The sequence below is a fragment of the Nomascus leucogenys genome, chromosome 5, assembly GCF_006542625.1.
Source record: "Nomascus leucogenys isolate Asia chromosome 5, Asia_NLE_v1, whole genome shotgun sequence".
NCBI lineage: Eukaryota > Metazoa > Chordata > Mammalia > Primates > Hylobatidae > Nomascus > Nomascus leucogenys.
Window position 1 is genome coordinate 32516051 of NC_044385.1, and position 23122 is coordinate 32539172.

General features: G+C 38.8%; 1 protein-coding gene across 1 annotated transcript in view; it reads right to left on the bottom strand.

Moving 5' to 3' along the window:
• The window catches only part of CENPF (centromere protein F), a 58548-nt gene that overhangs the window by 20705 nt on the left and 14721 nt on the right, over positions 1-23122 (bottom strand). The window contains exons 7-12 of the mRNA XM_003265113.4: positions 22604-22806; positions 14643-14768; positions 13162-13290; positions 11231-11353; positions 5853-5988; positions 536-3939 (exon numbers count right to left, since the gene is read on the bottom strand). Coding sequence (XP_003265161.2) covers positions 536-3939; positions 5853-5988; positions 11231-11353; positions 13162-13290; positions 14643-14768; positions 22604-22806 — 4121 coding nt within the window. The remainder of the gene's footprint in view (positions 1-535; positions 3940-5852; positions 5989-11230; positions 11354-13161; positions 13291-14642; positions 14769-22603; positions 22807-23122) is intronic.

Genomic DNA, 23122 nt, shown 5'->3' on the forward strand with positions numbered 1-23122 from the left:
TTTAAAAGTCCTTTTAAATGACTTATACCAAATCCTATTTTTGTACCACAGTAAATTGTTAGAGAGAAAACTGTTTAGTAATACATAAAGAATCTCCTGTGTTTAGTTTCATGACGATAATGCCATAACATCAAAAATAATCTGAAAAGTACGAGAGATTAAAAATTTACATCATATTACCATTCGTAAGTTCTTATTTAAGTATACTTTATTAATGCACAAAGGGTGGAAACACACATTCTAAAGACTTTCTGACTCCATAATATAATTTTCTCCAGACTTTAAAAACATCTTTAGTAATATTCTATATAATGCTATGTAAATCTAATCCCTATAGAAATGTATTCCTCAAATAAAGTTTACTCATTTTCCTCAAGTTCTGGTTTGTTTTGAAAACATTTTGGTGTATTTTATTTCCTTGAACCCTAAAAATATTTTAACTTAGGTTTAATGTACATTTCAATTAGACAAACATTTACTGAGTGTCTACTAGTCATGTAAACCGAGAAATGGCATTTAAATCCCAGGTACTTACATCTTCTGTGTCGATGCCAAGCAAAGACCGAGAACTTAAGTCCAGACCTTGTAGCTGGAGTCGTGCTACTTCCAGCTCAAGTGACAGTTGTTCCGTCTGTTTCTTTTCTGCTGCCAACTTGGACTCCATCTCCAGAGTCACGCTTGTCAGCTTCTGTTGCCACTGTTCATTTTCCGACAAATACTGCTTCCTAAGGCAGTCAAGCTCTTGCCTTTCAGAACTTAATAACTGTTCGAGCTCTTGAATTTCCTTATTTTTCATAATCCCTTGACTTTCCATTTTCTCTTCTAGCTTCTCGAGGGACTGCCGGTACACCTCACAGAGGCACTCAAGCTCTTCAACACCCTTCGCTGGGGCCGAAGGGGTTTCTTTCTTGGTCAGATTCTCCTCCTCCAGACTGCTGCAAAATACTTCATCTACACTGCACTGGTTTGCTGAAACAGCCCCTTCTAAATTACTCAAAAGAGACATTTCTCCTGTCTGTTCTAAAAGAGCTTTGTAAAAGGAGGAGTCTCCCAAACTGCTAAGACTAGAGCTGTCAGGCACACAAGAGGATGACGGGGATGGAACGAGCCCCTCCTCCAAGCCCAGCTGCATCTCCTTCAGCAAGTCACCTTGAAAGTTTCTCAGATTCGTTGACAAGACCAAATTTTCGGCCTTTAATGAGTCAACATAGGTCTGCAGCTCTGACATTTTAGAGCTCATCTGACAGTGCTGATCATGTAAAATTTTGTGTTCACTTTGTAAAGAGGAGAATTTCTCTTGCAACTCGGCAAAGTGAATTTGAACTTCTTTGTTTGACAATGTCAAGTGCTCGTAGGAATTACTCTCATCCAATGGAGCCAAAGACACAGGGTGCTGTTCATTTGGTTGTTCACCAAATTCACCTCCTGGTATGTCTTCCACTAACTCACCATGCAGAAGACCACTGTCATCATTTAATATTTTAACTTCATTTACTAGTTTCTCTACCTCTTCTGCCATTTTCCTAGTTGCTGTGATACATTCTGACCTTGAATCATTCAGCTCAGTTACTAGTTCACACTTTTCAGCCTGCAGTATTTCACATATTTTCTCCAGCTCATTCAGCTTGTTCATTGCTGTTTGCAGAGGGCACTGAAGGTGTGCATTGTCGTTTTGACTTGTTGACAACTCATGAAGCACTGAAATATACTTTTCTTCTGCATCTATTTCACAGTCTTTAAGGCCACTAATTTCTTGTGACTGCATGTCTTGCAAATTGCTGGTTTCGAGATCTCCTCTAATTGTCTGTAATTCATGCTGCAGGCACTCCTTCTCCTTCTCACTTTCCTGAAGTTTTAATTCCATATTTCTTAGCATAGCTTCTAATTGCACCAAATGCGCATTATAACTCTCCAGAGAAATTTCTTTAACTTCAAGATCCATCTGAGGTTTAAAATTACATTGATTTCTCTCACTCTCTCTTTCTTTCACAGAGTTCCTAATTGGTTCCGATTCTAGATTTTGACATTCATGTTTAGTCTCCATTACCTTCATCAGCTGTTCATTCTCTTGTAATAAGTCATTAACTTCCTTTTGCATTTTGTTTTGTTCTTCCTTTAAAGTCATGATTTCTTGCTTTAAACCATCAGCCTCGCTCTTAGAATTGTTTTGGTTATCTGTCATCTCAGATCTCAGAGCTTGCTGCACTGTCTCCAACTCTAGCATCAGATTCTGATTTCTTTCTTCAGCAAATGCTAATTTTGTTAAGAATTCTTGGTGTTCCTTTGCAAATGCTTCCTTTAGCTGTTCCAACTCATTTTTTCTATTTTCACAAAGACTAGTGCATTCATTTAGCAAGCATTCTAATTTAGAGTTCTTTTCTTGTGCTGCTTTGTATTTTTGACTAAGATCCTCATATGCATTTCCGGTTTCTTCACATCTTTGTAGTAAAATAAGTTTTTCTTGCTTGTACTGATCAGATAACTCTGAAATGCTTTTCTCCCTTTCATCTATATAGTTTGCAAAACTCTCACTTTTCTGGATTAAGTTCATCTTCTCTTGATTTAAGGATGCATTAATTTCCTTGAGACTCCCATTCTCTTGGGTCAGCTCTTCAATTTCTCTTTTATTTAGAGAAATGATGGAACTCATTTCTTTCTTCTCCAAGCTTAGGGTTTCAGATAAAAGTTGTAGCTCCTTTAGAGAGTCTTCAAGTAGATGGTTGCTCTTTTTTAATTCTTGAATCTCTGCCTGCTCAGTTTCTAACTTATCATTTAAAAGTTGTAGCTCTTTTTCCTTGTTCTCAAGGGCACTTAAGGTTTCAGCAACAACATTCTGGTGAGCAGAAGTGTCTTCCTGTAATTTACTAATGCGCTGACTTGTTTCAGCCACAAAACTTTGATGCATCTGTTCTGCTTTCATGAGATTTTCTTCTATTTCTCCTTTGATTTGCACCAACTCTTCACACTGCCTTTGCAGGTCTGAGTTCATCTGTTTTTGAGACTCTAATGAAAATTCAAGTGAATCAACTCTATTTTGCAGGATGGCAGAATTTTTTGGACTTTGATCTGCTTCTAAATGACATTCACTCCTCTCTGAAGGCATGCTTCCTTGTTCTCCAATTATATTTGCAAAAGAATTATGCATGGCAGGCTGCTGATCAAAAGCCAAAAGACTTCTCTGATGATCTTCATTTGTCACCAGAGAAGTATCTTTGGATTTTAGCAGATCCCTGAGGCTCTCATATTCGGCATGCAAGTCTTGGTAACACCGGTCTTTGTCCATTATTTCATTTGACAGTAACTGAAGCTTGTGTTCTAGATCTTCAACTTGCCCAGTAAGCTGAGAAGTCTTCAAACACATATTTTCTATTTCCTTCTGATGTTTCTGATCTGAGAACTCAGCTTTCTGCTGTAGCTCCACATAAGCTAGTTTCTGGGTCTCTACCTCCACTGACTTACTGTCTATCACGTTGTGAAGGTTTCTGATCTCGACACTTAGGTTTTCTCTGTCCATCTCCAGCGTTCTTACTCTCTCATTGTATTCATGACTTTTTATTTGCTGTGTCTTCAGACAAGTTTCCAAGTGATTAATTTTACTCTGCAAGTTTTCCTTTTCTGATTCCATCTGAGTTAAAAGTTTTTCATTTTCACTTTTCCAACAAGAAAACAGAGTTTTCTCTTCTTTCAATTCTTCATATTCTTTCTTTTTTAACTCCAAAGCACTCAGCAAGGCTTTGGACTCTTTCTCTGTCTTGCTTAACTTATCATTAAGTTGTTCAATGTGATGTTCTCTTTTCTTCAAAAGGTCTTGAGAACAATCTCGCTGCTTTTCCAGATCAGCCACAGCAAGCTTCAGTTTCTCTAAAGTCAAGGAGTTTTCTTGCTGATTTATTTTTTCTTGAAGATCTCTTAACATGGTTTCCTGAGAGGTATTCTTCGCTATTTAAAAATAAATAAATAAAAGTTGTCAATGTTTGTAATAAATGTTTATTCTACAGAAATGCTAACCCCTCCCCGCCCCCAGCAAAATCCAAACAAACTAACAACTACTCAAGCCCTGGAAAAACTGGCATTATTGCCTGGGTACCTCCTAGAAAGTGGATCACTTGGTAATTATCTTATATAAAAACAATGAGAACAATGGTCATCTTAAGGAGAGTAACACATTTGTTCATCTTCTTTCTAGCAGCTTAAGAACATGTTATTGAATAAAATACCAAGGGATGATTTTCCTAAGCACTGTTTCTTTTCTTTGTATGTGTTTATATATGGGTGTATTTTTACCATCTTTTCAAATATTTATTCCAGGAAAGAAAACTGGGACAAGAACAGCACTGAAATGGGAACATCCCACTTCACTGTAGAGTAATTCTGATGTCTCAGAAAAGTAAATAAGTACTCCACCATTTTAGCCAAAACATCCACAGGATTAGACTTAAGTAGAAAAGAGCAAATGATGCCATATATCAGTAATTCTCAACGCCTATATGTGAATATTCCTGAGGAACATCATCACCCCCATCCCAGCCCCTCATTGTAAGGGTGGCAGTGTCTATGAATGTGACAGTCATTTGGAAGCTTCTTCAAACTCCGTTACCCTCCTGTCTTCTGCCCAGTGACTCATCTATATGTACTGGCCCCTCCTGGTTGGGAATAACCACGATGTTTTCATTAAACAGTGATGGGAAGGCTTCATGTTGCTCAAGTATGTTAGGGGAGATTGAAAGTTGAGAACCTCCACAGTAGATGATAAAGGTAACATGTATTACAATCTCAGACATCATATCAAGTGGAAAGCAGTACGAACTTCTAAGCTGCCAATCTCAATCTACCTACTTATAGTTGAGGGCTTATGTAGACAGCACCACAAGGGCTTCATCCCACTTTGCTGTGAGCAACTCAAACAATCACCTGGGTGATCAACATTGAAAAATGCCCCAACTGTTCCTTTTCTTACAGTTTCCCTTCAAGAAAGCTGAAGACTGACATTTCTATCTGCTGCTGTGGAAAAACTAAAAGCTGTCTTGGGGAGATTGGGTTTTTGTTTTATTTTTTTGAGATGGAGTCTCTCTCTGTCGCCCCGGCTGGAGTGCAGTGGCGTGATCTCCGCCTCCTGGGTTCACGCCATTCTCCTGCCTCAGCCTGCCGAGTAGCTGGGACTACAGGCACCCACCACCACACCAAGATTGGGGTTTTAAAGAGAAAATAGTCACAGAGAAGTGTGACACACATTCCACAGGACAGAGTTCAAAGAAATCCTAGATATGCAAACATCCCAGGTGAGAAAATAAGGGTATGTAGAAGACATCCGGCACAAACATACAAATATGAAACCAAGAGTGGATTCATTTGATGTGTAGAGCAGAATTCTTTGGCTTTAAAATAAGAAAATAAAATCATTCAGTCAAGTAAGTCATCAAAAAACAATGGTCATTAGGAGCTTGGAAAACATGCATTTAATATAGGGTTTTTCCATTATAAGGGAAATGGTAATGAGTCAGGAGATGAGCTGTCTGGATGTAACTAACAAGCGCACTTGAGACACAGAGAATAGCACTCGGGGGTGAGAGACAGCACTGACAATTTAGCTTTGTGTGGAAAATATTTACCCTTCTGGTTTCAAAGTGCTGAGCATCAGGCATTTGGGACTCAATATGTTCCAATTAAAAAAAGTCCCACTCTCACTCTGGAAACTAAAAACTAGAAGAGGGAAAACTCTTCCACATCAACTGCGCACATCCTTTTGAGGGAATATATGAAAAAAAAATCCAAAGAGTTTCTCTAATATGTTAATGCCATCCATCCCCTCTCACGGGATAGAAAGTTAACTCTAAAACACTAAGTTTACTTACCTTTCATTTCTTCTGCAAAATTCTGGCTCTGATTTAAACACTGTTTGATGTTCTTGAGTTCTGCCTCCAGGTGGCAGACTTCTCTGGCCTTTTGCTCAGACTGACTCTTAAGGAGGTTGTTTTCCTTCTTCATTTCCTAAAACACACATTTAATTGGTTATAGCCAAAACGAATGCTCAAGTAAGTTATGACTTCTGCCTTAATAAAGGTCCCTAGCAGAACTGTTTGTGTATCTCACTAGGGAAAGAATCACAATTTCCCCGTCGGAGTACCTAATGAAGTCAGACATTCTTACTTAAATAATGTTACGAACAGAAGACAAGAGCATCAAACCCAAATCTGAAGATAATTTTTTTCTTTCAAGAAGTTTCATTGAACTTTCTCATTGTTCATATGCCTATTAAAGAGTAAGCTCAAAAAGAAAATCCTATCTACAAGATCCTCAGGACAAAACCTCCAAGTTCCTATCACACCTGAATGGCCAAATATACCTTTGCAAACATTTGATTTGTTAATAAACCAAAAAAAAAAAAAAAAAAGTCTCAGCACAAATGTTTACTTTGCATTGCAAAACCATCTTAAGGTTTGCTGTTACAGGAATGATTTTGTGGGAAAAATTACCTTCAATAAATGCTTATCAAGAAAACCAACAATATTCAAGATACTGGAATGTGCATTACAAAAAATGCAAATATAAATAAGAGAGTCTCTGTCCTTGGGGCAGACATCCTCCAGTGGGGGAAGATGTGATACTAATCACTTAATACACAATAGGATGTGCTAAATACTAAAGAGACATTGAATGTGCTATGGGAAATCAGAGGGCTGGAATACAGAGGAAGAATTAATTCTAGCTTCTGAGCTTTCACAGTGAAAACAGGTTCTTTGGGCATCTGATTGAAGAGATATCCATGCAACAGCATGCAATAAAGTAACATAGGTACATGTGTAGTTCCATTCTACTACCTAGGGAGGCCTATATGTTCTGAATCTTAAAAGCAAGCAACATTTACGTGCCAAAGAAAAACTTTATTGCTTATTAACCACATAAGACTCACATAACAAACAAGTATCTCAACCTATACTGTATGCCACCCTTTGGACCACAGGGAATTGGCATACATCATTACAAACTGAGAGAACCAAGCACCTCATATCCTTAAGCGGGGAAAAATCATATAAAGCTAACTTTTTTCTAAACTGCATTTCAAACCTACCAAAATTACCCCTTTGTGAAGTAGAAGAAAAATTCTGAATCTTAAAGAAACAATTAAGACCCATCCTCCAAAACCCTACTGCACTGTTAGAAAACAGATGGCTGTGGCAATACTGTGTTGGAAGGCTGCCTTCAATTATCAGTCTGGTTACTAACAGCAGATGGGTACCGATGTAGCAAAGCCAAATTCAAGAAGAGGGAGAATCTGGCTAGTAGAAAGTACTTGAAAACTTGCTGGCAGCTGCCCTGTTCATGTATATGCGTTCATTTCATCATTAAAATAAGACAGAACCTGTTGTAGTTATTATACTCCCATCTACCGTGTCCTGATCCTGCTTCCCTGCTGCTAAACTGACACTCTATCGAATTAAGATATCAATCAGAACTAAAGGGCAGCTCCAACCGATCTCAAGATTGATAGGCTAACATTCACACTAGTCAGCATTAAATTTTGCAAAGCACAATCACTAACGTGCAACAATGTTATTGATTTAAATTAGCATCATTAAACTATGGAACCTATAATGACTGGTTTGTTCTTCAGACTCAGAATAATCACCCCTCAAGTGAGATCACAGATGTGAAAGGACAAACATCTTAAAGCACTTTGACAGGGGCAATGTAGCATTATTAGTAGTATTTTTTCCCAAAATTTAACAGTAGCCAGATCTCTGTAATCAATGCTAAGATCAGCTGAATGAGGTCAACATAGAAGAGGAACTAGAATGTAATTACCTGGGTCGACTTAGCATTTTTATTTTGCAAATGAAAAAATATTTTCTTACCCTAGAAAAAAAAAATTTTAATCAAATCAAATGACACCTGCATCTGGAGGCTTGACAAGATAGTTGGAAAGACACTGTGCAAAACTAGGTGTGTCCCAATAGGAAGGAAGGAAAAAAGAAGAGAGAGGGGGCACCAGGGAAAGAGGGGGAATTTTATGTTTATGTGTTTGTTGGTCTCGATCCATGTCTGTCCATAACTGGAGACATTTAAATGAATAGTAAGCTCAATGGAAAGATTAACATGACTTTCTCTATTCTGGCATTAGCTCCGTAAATATTTGTTTCTAACGAAGAAATGTTCAGCCAATCCTGGGACCCAGCAGGCTTATAATGCTATGGCTATGACCAACCCAAGAATTTTAAAAGGCCAGAATTTAGAAAATGAACATCTGAAAATGGATGTGCAAGCTGCCATCCATCAGCAATTAGTTTTCCACGAGGCTACAGCCACTTAAGACTTGATTGGGTATCTCATTATCAACAATGAGTTAAGCATACAAAGATATATTTTCCTAGGCATCTCTTGCATCCTCACATGATTTGCAAAATTGGGTACTACGCTGGAAAAGCACAACAAAAATCCCTATAACCACAAGCCAGCATTAGAGCTTAGCAAGCAATTCCACCCAGATCAACTTCGCTTTAGGAGCAGCAAGGGAGGCATCATTTCCTAGGGCCAGACAAAACAAATTTCAGCTACTGTGTGGCATTTCATGATCCCATCCATGAATATAGCTTAATACGTCCCCTGCTGGGCGAAGCCTATATACGTGGATAAGGGATGGATGCAAAGAATGTGTTTTTCCCTTTCCTCTTCATCTCTCTTGCTTGCCAGAGCCAGCTCCTTAGAGGACCTAGTGTAATACAGATCCCTATGCTTGGAAAGGTCCCCAGGCAAGTGTTCCCTCATCTTGACTATCAAACAATGGTATTTTATTGCCTAACCCCAATGCTATGGGGCTGGCACTGGATAGTGGACAAGCAGCTTATCTAAACCCTCCATTCACTTCGATACTAAATGTTAACTTTACCCTTGATTGGGCCATTAAATCACATTTCCAGTACTGATCATTTCTCATTGTGAGCAGCATGTTTACTAAACATGGACAAGGAAAATTTCAGTACAACTGTCACATTATTTCGGCATCCAAAACCTATAAGCATCCTAAATTTGTTAGTGCTTACTTATAATTAGACACAGAAAGATACCCAGAGTGACACAGTAACAGAACAGGCAAAATTATAAATATGAGAAATCTCAAGTGCACTATCCCCTGATCACACTTTCTGTGCCTGTAGGTGACAGCAAACAATGCTCACATCAAAAAGTCATGGCAGTGATGAAGACCAAGCAACGGACAGGTGGTGGACTGCAATAACCGACTGAGCACTTATGTGCTGGGCACTGGGCTAAGCACTTTACATGCAATATTTAACTTAACCAAGAATACAGCCTTGAAAAGGGAGGAGAATGATTTGTCCCTATATGCAGATGAGGAAAGTCAGACTGAGAAAGGGTAAGCCATCGTCTCAAGGTCACATCGCGGTGGGTGGCAGAAAAGCAACGCAATTTCAGATCTCGCTCACTCTAAAGCCACTGCCATTTTCCCACTGAGTTACACCACCACTCTAACTGGGTTCATCAGTTATCTGGTCCCAATCCCAATGCAAAACACAAGAGCCAGCCAAACTCTTTGAAATCTTGCTATCGCCCTCAAAAGATGACAGATACATAAACATAACCATAAATTAAGACAAATATTAACTTCATCCCCAGGCCCTGTGCTAGACACTTTCACATAGATGCCCTCATTTGACACAGACATCAATGAAATACCAGTGAAATGTGATGCATGCACCTCAGTACAGGCTAGGGTTAACTGAGGACAGTGCTACAGCTCACAGACCAGACCAGACCTTGTGGGGATGAACGAGTCTTCAGAAACACCTGCAAGACAATGTCCAGCCCACTACTGCGACTTGGCCGAGCAGGCAGTTTTTAAAGTGTTTGGACTCTCTTAACCAGATGATTGCTGTTACAAAATGTTTCCACCAGGCAGCCAGTGGAGTCGCGGGAGAGTTCCTGGCTGAAAGGGAAGCTCACAGAGGGAAGAGTTCGATGCCAGTCTGCCTGTAGAAATGTTAGCAGAAGCATCTGTTGGTTGGTCCCCACTGGCCAAAAGGCAAACATTTGTTTTGCTGAAACAAACACTTCCATTTGAAAATGTTTGCTGATGAAACTATCATCTGATTTGAAGTTTTCTTCCACTTTGGTGGCTGGAGCTGCAGCCCCCTATCTCCAGCAGTATTGCCCCTTTGGGGTTAGCTGATTTAACAATCGCCTGTCTGCTACTGACAGATGTTCTGATTTTACCATCATGATACACTCTGCAAAGCGGTGGGGATAAATACATTTAGACTTTCCTCACCTGAACAAATAACTGTTCTTTATGGAGAAAGTTTTCTTAATCTTTACAGCCTAAAAAGTGACCATGGAACATTTAAAGAATAAACAGAAAAACATTCTTTCCTGTGGGGTTTGATGGAGAAGAAATTTCTACGATTCTTGTGTTGTTCCTCTTCTTAAAATTACAATGTTGATTTATGGCTCTCTTCAAATTGTTTCAGTCTATTAATGTCACTGAATGGTTCTTAATTAAGCCCTTTAAAATAAAATCCAGGCCACTAAATAAATTCCGAGAGAAGCCAAATTGAAGTATGTATGCATAAAATCCCATCAGGGTATCCATGCCATTCAGGAACCCTCATCCACCACTTTGTGGACAAAACAAAGTCTCCAAAGACACCGTCAACCAGGGCATGCACAGGCTGAACATGAAGGTCAGTGTCCGCTTTTGAAGCCAGAGTCATATAATTGACAATTGCTTGATGTTTTTATAAGAATTTTTAATCTAGTAACTCTTCATCTGTCACTACTTTTATTTAAATCTATGACTTTCCACGTGTTTTTAATATTGAAAGACACAAATGCCAACACTTAGAAAAGGGATTTAGATGATACTTCCAATTTCTTTCCATTTAAAAAATCCCTTCCTTCCTTTCCCATCTTTCCACCTCCCCAGGGGTCTAAAATAATCTTTAAGGAAGGAGTACACATATTCTTAATACAAGTCATGTTGTAGACACATATTGCTAGATGCATATTAGTAATTATATACAGATTAGAGAGTAGAAAAATAAGCAATCATATTCTGTCATGGGTTATATACAGAACATTCTGTAATACTTCTGGCAAATAGAAAAGAAAAAGGCACAGAGTCATGATAAGCAACTGACAAATGGAATAGGAATTTTCTTTTCCCCTTGCACTTGGTCCTGTACATAAGTGGAGAAAATTCAGCATCCTCCTCCCTTACCTCCATGCTTCTCCTCAGCTCATTCTCCTTGATCTGACTCGCCTGGAACGCCTGTTCAGCTCTGCACAACTTCTGCTTAAACTCTTCCAAATTTTTTTCTAGCTGTTGCTTTACTGATGTGACCTACGAAAAGAAAAAGAGACCAAGTTTCATTTTTATGTTCTTTACTTTTTCATTAATCATGTATTCTTAAACAATAAAATGGTCATGGAATATAAAAATGGATGCCATTTATTTTGGCTGAGATACAGCATACATCACAGCTAAATATGTCTTAAAATACCATAATGTGACCTTGCAACGTCACTCAGCGGCAGCATATAGGAGATGAAAGAGGCTGGGTGTGGCAAGGAGACCACAAAGGAAACAGATTTAACCACAAAAAATAAAACAGCTAGGTATTAATAAATAACCAAAAGGAAAAAAAGTTAAGATAAGAAACAGGTTAAGAGAACATACTTTCAATATATATATAACAGAATAAAAGACAGTATATCTGTAATACAACATATACAGTGCTCTATGATTGAACAAAAGGGCAATGGGTTGAAACAGAAAACGTTATACAAAAAATACAAATGGCTATTGAAAGAGATAGCTTCAATGGTAATCAAGGAAGTGTGAATTAAAACAATGATATGACAGTATTTTTCACTCCTTGATTGGCAAAAATTTTAAAAACCGAGACTACCTCCAATTAGCAAGGATGAGAGGAAACAGGCCCTCTCTTGTACCTGGTAGGAGAGTAACTGCTACAGTTTTTATGCAGGGCAATTTGGCAGTAATTGTCAAAAGTTAGGATGCTGGCCAGGCAGGGCGGCTCATGCCTGTAACCCCAGCACTTTGGGAGGTCAAGGTGGGCAGATCACCTGAGGTTAGGAGTTTGAGGCCAGCCTGGCCAACCTGGTGAAACCTCGTCTCTACTAAAAATACAAAAATCAGCCAGGCGTGGTGGCAGGTGCCTGTAATCCCAGCCACTCGGGAGGCTGAGGCAGGAGAATCACTCAAATCCGGGAGGATGAGGTTGCAGTGAGCCGAGATCGCGCCACTGCACTCCAGCCTGGGTGACAGATGGAGACTCCATCTCAAAAAACAAAACAAACAAACAAACAAAAAACACAAATATTGGGATGCATATGTTCTTTAGGCTATCAATTTCATGTGCAGAAATCTGACCTACAGAAACATCAGCACACATACACAGATACCTGCCCCGTGATGTTACCAACAGTGCCACAGGGAACAAGAAAATGTTGATAACCTAAGTATCCATCAGCAGAGTCAGCAGTTTCAAGTGTAAGAGAAAAAGAAGAATAGAAGTGACATGGAGGTTTTGGTTCCAGCAACGTGGGGAATGGAAGTACAAGTTAGCAGGGTAAAGAAGCCTAAGGGAGGAGTAGTTTTGAAAAAGAAAAATACCTAGAGTTCAATTCTTATCATGTTACTATGAAGTGCCTTTAGACATGCGAGTGGACGGTCAAGCACACACCCACACATCTGAAGTCCAGAATAGACATCCAGGCTGGGCAGAGTCATCATCACATAGATGATATGTAAAGCCACAAAACGGGATGAGACCACTTTGGGAGTGAGTCTTAAATAAGTAAAGTGATTATAATTTTCAGTGCTTTAACTACTTGGGGGCATAAATTACTTGAGACAGCTCCCACCTGGTCATGGAACCAAGAACCAACAGAATATGAGAGACCTCCATAGCCTTTCGGATCTGAAATCCTAACTCACCCCCACTGTTTCTCTAGATGAGGAAACCTAGAGCCAGAATGGTTCTGTACATTCTCCACTTGGATAGGGAAAGTGAAGGTGGAGCGCTTTTTCTTTGAAAGTATCATATGTCAGTTATGGTAGAGAAGTAACAGGTACAAGGAACAAGAGAGGATGACTGAGGAGAGAGAGAGAGACACGGCCCCTACTTTATCCAGTTCAGCCTGCAGGACATTGTGCATATTCTTGGCTTGCTGTAACTCCTGGGTGAGTCTGGCCTTCATCTGGATGCACTCCTGGTCCAGTGTTTGGAAAGAACGCTGTTGACGGGAGAGCTCCTGAAAAACAAAGGGCAGGTGCCTCAGCCTGATGATGGTTCACTAGGGAGACTCCAGGGTGAGGCATGAGCATCCTAACGGGCGACTGCACAGAGAGCACAGGAGACAGCAGGGAGCTGAGCCAACTGTCTGCTTAACAATGAACATAGTCAGCCTTGGTGCTCCATGCTGGGCCCAGGCATCAAATCCAGGTCTCTGAGGGAAAGGGGAAGGACTCTATCAGTTGACCACGTGGAAACTAGCCTGTTTTCCACCTCATCTTCAGTCTTAAATTAATTACCTCTACTTTGAAGGATCAGGGCAAGAGAGAAGAACTGAGCTACAACAGTCAAAGCTCAACTAAGAAACCAAACATACTCAAAAACGGTGTTTAAAACACAAAAAACTGTATACCACTTTAAATAGGCTTAAATGTAGGACAGGAAATATATGCTACCCATTAACTTTAATAACCACAGAAAGATACCAGCTTACATTTCCAGGCATTCTTATTTAAAATCTATAGACTCTTAATCCGTATGGTACTTTTTCAGGCTAAATCACCTGAAAGAACCAAATTGGCAGATACTTATGGAAGGGCACCTTCCACCCTCACTCTTCTGCCAACCTCTTTCCCTACCACATCAACTACCCTCCTAATTTATTTGCCAACCCACAGGTTTAAAAACAACTGGAGTTGGCCAGGCATGGTGGCTCACGCCTGTAATCCCAGCACTTTGGGAGGCCGAGGTGGGTAGATCACCTGAGGTCGGGAGTTCGAGACCAGCCTAGCCAACATGGCGAAACCCCATCTCTACTAAAAATACAAAAATTAGGTGTGGGTGCATGCCTGTAATCCCAGCTCCTCGAGAGGCTGAGGCAGGAGAATTGCTGGAACCTGGGAGGCAGAGGTTGCAGGGAGCCAAGATTGTGCCATTGCACTCCAGCCTGGGTAACACTGTGAGACTCCGTCTCAAAAAAAAAAAAAACCGGAGTTATAAAGGAAATAGAGTGAAAGAAAAAAAAATGTTAAAGCATACTGGAAAATGTAATACAATTTCCTTCACAGCACAGAAAATGTCCAAAAGAAGAAAAGTGATCCTTTCCTACTGAATATCAAATCTCAAACAAATCAGAAAACATGGATGAATTCTGAATACTAATTCCCTTCTCTAATCAAAAACTCAAAAATTAAAAAAAAGTACAAAAGTGAAGATGTGAAAGAAAATAAGGTGACCTTTAGCTCACAAAGCATTTCCCCTCTAATAGAATTTCCCAAATTGTGATAACAACTCCCCTTTCCAAGTGATCAAACTATGAAAAGCCCATAAAAAGCCTCTCAGACAAACACCTCATGAATCCATTTACCTTACCTCTTGAAACTCCTTTTCTTTTTCCTTAATTTTCTGTTCCAGAGAACATCTGGCACTTTCTGCATTTTGTCGCTGACAACTCAAATCTTCTGTCAATTTTTTCAGTTTTTGTTCCAATGCAGTATACTAATAACGAATAAAAATGTTCAAGACAAAATAAATACTACTCATGTAAATGAACAAATATTTTGTGTTTTAGAAAAACTGCTATAATTATTTTAGCACACAATTTATGTTTAGGAACTATTAGCAAGGATGTAAAGCATTAGCCCACTTAAATAAATACTTCCTAATTTGTGCCATGAAAAAAAAGATCAGCATGTCTAACGATTCATCTAACATTTTATTGCATGGAAATGAGAGGTTAAAATGCAATGGTGTTAGCCTATGTAATTTAAAAGCTGTAAAATCATCAGAGGGTGCCCTTTACCCTCATATGATAGTCTGTTTCAAGCATAATGGATTTTGTGGGAAATTTTAAATATTAGAATGCTTCTTTCCACAATGTTCCAAACTATGCCACTTTAAATTTCAGGAGGTTCACAGGACTCCAGAGAGTACCACAACTGGTTTTTAATCATGCTGCCATAAGCAGCACAGAGAATATTCCATTGCCTTTTCACAAAGCCAGATATCCCTTAAGTAATTTTTAAGACATGAATTACATGAAAATTTAGGATGCTCTTCTAAAATTAGATTGGAACAAAATGGTTTTAACTCTTTAAGTGTTGAAAGCCACTCCTCTATACATTCCCCATGGGCTCGAATCCTTAAACTGCCCTACAAAACAACTCTATAAAAGACCAGGGAATAAAAAGACAACTTCATCTTGGTGGGGAACAGTTCTCCACTACAAAAGAAATGTGTCCCAAGTTGGCAGACAGCTCTAGTAATGTAGATTCTCCAAAGTCTGATTTAAAATTATGAGAAATATTAGAAATGTAACTGAGAATTTGGAGGAAAAGAAAACCCTATGTAATACTCAATCGCTACAAAGAATTCACTCAAAAATCCTGGTGACCAGTCAATCACCAACTATTAACTAACCGAAGAAGAAAGGGGCCACGCTGGTCATTCATGACTAAATGACTTTGCAAATATCAGAACTTTAAAAAGACCAAACTCAAAAGGTTAAAAATTTGGGCCAGATGTTCAATGACACTCTTGTCATTATCTTTATTGTCCTTAAATTTTCAAAGGCCCAAAGAGAAGCATTACGGAGATTATTTATAACAAAAATAAATATGAATTTAACAAATATTGATTGAGAGCCCACTATACATGTCACACACTGTTCTAGGCATTGGGGATACAACAGCAAACAACTCAGACAAAAGTCACTGCTCAGGCCAGGCGCGGTGGCTCACGCTTGTAATCCCAGCACTGTGCGAGGCCGACGTGGACAGATCACTTGAGGTCAGGAGTTCGAGACCAGCCGAGGCAACATGATGAAACCCCATCTCTACTAAAAATACAAAAATTAGCCGGGTGTGGTGGCGCATGCCTGTAATCCCAGTTCCTCAGGAGGCTGAGGCAGAAGAATTGCTTAAACCCAGGAGGCAGGGGTTGCAGTGAGCTAAGATCGTGCCACTGCACTCCAGCCTGGGCAATTAGAGCGAGATTCTGTCTCAAAACAAAACAAAACAAAAAGTCACTGCTCAAATGATGGTTCAAAGTTTAACAAATCTCAGGAAAAAAAAAAAAAAAAACCTTGCACCACGGAGTAAATGAATGAACCCGTGGCGCCCTCTACTGGCACTCCTTCAAACTGCAATGCAGTCCACTAGAAGGGTCCTGGAATCAAGAATCCTTTTCTACTAAACACAGCAGGTTGAAAGAGTCTTTAGAAGGTACTTACATTTTATTTAAAAATTTTTAAACAACATTCTATTATCAGTGATACCTAATTCATATAAGAGTATCTGACCACTAGGTGTCATGAATGCTCCATAATACTGTAAAATGGTGCCCAGAGCTCAAGTCCTTGAAAATATGTAGCACACGACCCTGGGCACTCACTCCGGACCTTTTTATCTGTGAACTGTGGGTGCTGAACTCCAGGTCTGCTGCCAGCTCAACACTCTGTTTCTCCATGAATTCAAGCCTTGTATCTCACAATTTGTAAATACTTGGAAAAGACACTCTACAAACAGCATATGTTCACTTAAGAACACGGTATTTATTTTTGTTACAGTAATTCCATTTTATTTAATAGGTAAGTCTAATGTTAGATCTGGAAACAGCATAAACATAGCATAATTTTATTTCAGTTACACATTTGACAAGGACATACTATCCTTAGGGACAAGACAGAAAAGAGTAGACTGAATTTTCAGTTACATGGATTTCTAGCTCAATGGAAAAAAGGAACCCAAAAAGCACAGAACAAACAAGTATTAAGAACCTGGAGGGGCCGGGCACAGTGGCTCACACCTGTAATCCCAGCACTTTGGGAGGCCAAGTCAGGCGGATCACTTGAGGTCAGGAGTTTGAGACCAGCCTGACCAACATGGTGAAACCCTGTCTCTACTAAAAATACAAAAAATTTAGCTGGGCGTGGTGGCATGCGCCTGTAATCCCAGCTACCCAGGAGGCTGAGACAGGAGAATCACTTGAACCCAGGAGGCGGAGGTTGCAGTGAGCCGAGATCGCGCCATTGCACTCCAGCCTGGGCAACAAGAGCGAAACTCCGTCTCAAAAAAAAAAAAAAAAAAAGAGCCTGAGGGGGTTGGGTGCAATGTCTCACACCTGTAATCTCAGCACTTTGGGAGGCTGAGGTGGGCAAACTGCTCGAGCCCAGGAGTTCAATACCAACTTGGGCAACATAGTGAAGCCCATCTCTACTAAAAATACAAAAATTAGCCAGTTGTGTGGTGGCAGGCGCCTACAGCCCCAGCTACTAGGAAGGCTGAGGTGGAAGGAGCCCAGGAAGCGGAGGTTGCAGTGAGCCAGGATCACACCACTGCACTCCAGCCTGGATGACAGAGTGAGGCCGTGTCTCAAAACAAAAAACAAGAACCTGGAGGGAAGACTCTAATAGAAAGCCAGAGCTGTATTCTCAGCACTATCCTAGTCAAAAATATTAATTCATTATTTTATGCAAAGAAACTTCATTATATGTGTCAGACAGAACAAGGATTTGGTGAATTTGTCACTCCAAAACCAAAGAAGTAAAGTGTAAAATGAGAAATGTAATTCTTACACACAGGAAGGCCTAGCTTGGCAGAAATGCAACTGAAAATTAGCTTAATTAACTAGGAACTTGAAAATAAGCCATGATAATAACAGCTAATATTATTATAAGTTCACCATATGCCAGGTACTATGCTAAAGCCTTTACAAAAATTATCTCAATCTTTACAACAACCTATGACACAGGCATTATTAATACAATTTTATTGATTAGACAACTGGGGCTCAGAAGTTCATTAAATAACTCAAAAAGCAATAAAACTGAGATGGGGCAGAGCCAGGTTCAAATCCAAGTCCTTCTAACTTAAAAGACCAAATTACTATTACATAGTGAGACTGCATGAAGATATTAAATGTATGGATCAAAGGTGGTCATAGTTCCACTGAAGCGCCATTGTTCCTTTATATATCTAATCAATCTTTTTCCAGAATTTCTCCGTATAAGGCACTGCACTAGGAGAATATACAAAAACGAACCTGATTTTTACTTCCAGGAAGATGGAATAATCACACTTTTCCCTATTCCTCCTAACTAGAACAAATAAAAACCCTGGACATTATAGTAAAACAAACAAGTTTGAAAGGTGGAGAGAAGGCAGACTGACTAAGGAGCTCAGGACCTGAAGAAAAACACTATGGCACTGGGAAAAAAGGACTGTCAACACAGAATCCTATACCCAACAGAATATCCTTCAGGAATGAAAAGAAAATCAAGACATTCTCAAATAAAGGAAAATTAAGGATTTGTGGCCAACAGACTTACCCTAAAAGAAGGGCTAAAAGAAGTTCTCTAAACAAAGGAAATAAAGGAAACTGGAAGGAAATCTAGGAGGGAAGGAAGAACAAGCTTAGCAACGATTTTATATATATACACACACACACACACACACACACGTATACATACACACACACACACACAAATATAATAGGCTTTCCTTCTCTTCCTCAGCTTTTTAAAATATGTTTAAGAGTTGAAGCAAAATGTAGTTCTAAATGTATGTACAGAAAACATTTAAGACAATTCTATTATAAATGAGGGAGGGTAAAAGGATGAAAAGAAAGAAAACAGTCTGTAAAATTCACTAGAACTAGTGAAATGAAGACACCAATAGACTGTGATAAAATGTGTATAAATAATGTAATATCTAGAACAATCACTATAAGCTCTACAAAGAGATTCACTGAAAAATATATAGACAACGCAAAATGGATTTTTAAAAAATGTTCAAGCAACCCACAAAGGCAGGAAAAAAAAAAAAGAAAACAAATGAAAAAGCAGAAAGAAACGGAAAACAAAAAATAAAATGGCAGACTTAGTTCATAATATATGAATAATCACATTAAGTATAAATAGCCTAAATATACCCATTAAAAGATAGACAGTGGAGGACGGATGCAGTGGCTCATGCCTGTAATCCCAACACTTTGGGAGGCCGAGGCAGGTGGATCACCTGAGGTCAGGAGTTCAAAACCAGCCTGGCCAACATGGTGAAACCCCATCTCTACTAAAAATACAAAAATTAGCCAGGCGTGGTGGCGGGTGCCTGTAGTCCCAGCTACTCCTACTCAGGAGGCTGAGGCAGGAGAATCGCTTGAATCTGGGAGGCAGAGATTGCAGTGAGCTGAGATTACGCCTCTGCACTCCAGCCTGGGTGACAGAGCCAGACTCCGTCTCAAAAAAAAAGACAGATAGTGAAAAAGTATATTGAAAAACATGGCCCAATTATATGTTGTCTACATGAAAGTCACCTCAATATAACAAAATAGGTTGAAAGTAAAGAGGAAGAAATACATCATGCTAACAGTCAAAGGAAAGCTGGAGTGGCTATATTAATAACAGACAAAGTAGACTTCAGAATAAAGAAAATTACCATGGACACTAAATAGTGATAAAAGGGTCAATCCACCAAGACGTAGCAATCCCAAATGTATATGCATTCACCAACAGAGCTGCAAAATATGTGAAGCAAAAACTGGAAGAAATCAAAGGAGAAACAGACAAATCACAGTTATAGGTGGGGACTTCAACATCCTCTCTCAACAATGAATTGAACAACTAAACAGAAAATCAGCAAGTATATTAACAAACTCAACAACATCATCAACCAACAGGTTCTAATGAGTTTTTTTTGAGCAATATAAACCTAAAGCAAGCAGCAATCAATGAAATTGAAAACAGAGAAAAAAAAATCAATGAACCAACGGGCTGATTATTTGGAAAGATCAGTAAAGGTCAACGAAACTGACAAATCTCTAGCAAGACTGACAAAGAGATAGAGAGAAGACACAAATTACCAACATCAGAAATGAACAAGGAATATCACTACAAATATCAAAAGAATAATACAGTGAATAACTCTATATGTATAAAGTTGACAACTAAGATGAAAATACAAACTATTCTAATTCCCCCAATATGAAATGGATAATTTTAATAGTTCTGTAACTATTTTAAAAATTGAATTTGTATTTTAAAACTCCCAGAAATCTCCAGATTCAAATGATTTCACTAGAGAATTCTACTGAATATATAAAGAAAGAAAAAAAAAATTCTACACAATCTCTTTCAGACAACTGAAGAGGAAGGAACACTCTCTAATTTGTGAAACTAGGATACCCTGATACAAATATCAAACAAAGATGGCAGGGGAAAAAAAGAAAGCCAACCAATATCCTTTATGAATATAGACACAAAAAATCCTTAATAAGTTATTAGCAAAAAAAAAAATTCAGAAATATATTTTTTTAAAATTATACACGGTAAGAAATTAGGGTTTACTCCAAATATGCAAGGCTCATTCAAATGTGTGAAAATCAATCAGTGTAACCCACCACATTAACAAGCTATTATTTTGTACAACTGCATATGAATCTACAATTATCTTAAAATAAAAGTTTTAAGTAAACAAATGAAAGAACCTGCCCCAAGAAAGCAAATAATAGAAGTATGTCTACTACAATGGTTTTTACCTAATGCCTCAGAAATACCTAAAGAGTTTATTAAAAGTCAATTCCTTAGCCCCACCCAAACATAGATCTAATCTAACAGAATTAAATTTTCAAGGTTCTCTGTGATACTGGAAATTAGCCAAGTGTGGGAACCACAGGGCTAGAATACAAATAACAGTAATAAAAAAGTCATAAGGGGGATGCCAGGAGAAAACATCTTACTGCATTAAGAGATGAGGGAAGGAGCTCACAAGAATGAGAAAGCTATAAAGAGCCAGACCTGGAAAGAAGGACATTTCAAGCAGAAAGGCAAATATAAGGAAAACATTGGACCCAGAGAAAGGGTAGGGTCAGTAAACAACACCAAATCCTCATGGTTGATCTTAGAAGATAATTCATTTTTCTCTACAATACTTATTACCACATACCATACTATGTTACTATTGTTATTTTCTGCCTCCCTCTATTAAGATGAAGCTCCCCAAGGCAATGATTTTTGTCAATTTATCACTGTTCCAGCCCCAGATCTGGAGATTTTTGTCTATTTATCACGGTTCCAGCCCCAGGTCTGGAACAGTGCCTAATATATAGCAGGCACAAATATCAATACATGCTTGTGAAATGAGTCAGTAAATGAATGAGTAATAGAAAAAAGAGAAGAAAAGACTGGCTAGAGAGGTAGGCTGGGACCAAAGCAACAATAAGAACAACAACAACAACAACAACAACAAAATAACAGGCTAAGAAGCTTGGCCTCCGTTGGAGTCTTAAGAAGATTCGGTGGTGGGTGTACAGTCATTCCCTCAGTATCCATGAAGGACTGGTTCCAGGACTCCCTGCAGATACCAAAATCTGAGGATGCTCAACTCCCTGATATAAAATGGTATAGTGTTTGCATATAACCTATGCACATCCTCCCACACACTTTAAATCATCTCTAGATTACTTATGATACCTAATACTATGTATATGCTATGTAAATGTTTGTAATAATGTATTTGTTTAGGAAATAATGACAAGGAAAAAAAGCTCTGTATATGATCAGTACGGACAAAGCCATTCTTTGAGACAGAATCTCACCCTGTCGCCCAGGCTGGAGTGCAGTGGCAATCTCTGCTCACTGCAATCTTTGCCTCCCAGTTTCAAATAATTCTTGTGCCTCAGACTCCCAAGTAGCTGGGATTACAGGTGTGCACCACCATCCCTGGCTAATTTTTGTATTTGTAGTAGAGACAAGGTTTTGTCATGTGGGCTAGCTGGTCTTGATTTCCTAGCCTCAAGTGATCCATGTGTCTCAGCCTCCCAAAGTGAGGGGATTCAGGTGTAAACCATGGGTGCCTGGCCTTTTTTTTTTTCCCTAAATACTTACGATTCATAGTTGGTTGAATCCATGAATGCAGAACTCATGGGTACAATGGACCAACTATATATATATATATGATCCCAAGAGCAGATTTATTAAATCCTATCAAATGTCCTAAAACCCCCTTAAAGTGCCATTAAGTACCTATTCTAATGTGGCACACATCATGCTAGATGCTGTATATACATTTTCTTTATTCTCTATTACCTCCTGCAACATAAAAGAGATCAGTGACTTGCCCAACGTCACTTAGCTGGGAAAGTGCGGCACCAGGCTTGATCCTGGATCTGCCCAACTCGAAACAGCTTTCTAGTTCAATTGCATCAAGAGTGCCTAACATATATTAACAAAGAACATTACTGACATTTATTTCATAAACTTATGTATAAAATACTCTTTCTAAATAATTATATGAAAAGATGAAGATTTCTCCAGTAATTCACGAAAAGTCAAGTACCTTGGTTGACGCCTGGTCGTATTGTGCTGTTGTTCTCACTAGTTCATCCCTACATTTGTTCAAAACTTTCTCTTTTTCAATTAATTCCACTTTTGCTTTCTCCAGTTGGAGTTGGAGTTCTTGAAACTTATTCACTTGGCCTTTCATTTCTTTGTCTTGTCCTTGCAGGCGTAGTTCCAACTCATTAATCTTGCTTCTTAGCTCTTAAGCCACAAATAAAAATCACACTCCAATTCATATATATCCTTCCCAAAATGTACATAACTTATCATTTGTTTTATTCTTTTCTGAAATCTCTGACGAAACAAATATTTACATTAAACATAGAAGCTACTTTAATTGGATTGAATTTCAATAGTTAGTTTCTATTGTCATTTGCATTCAAATACTCTATAGAAAGCAGGAGAAACAGATTTTCTTACATTTTAACAAAGAAACTTGGTGGGGGAAATGCTTTTCTAAAATCAGAAACGCTATCTTCTTATTGAGACTGTGAAAAGGTACATCACATATGACACC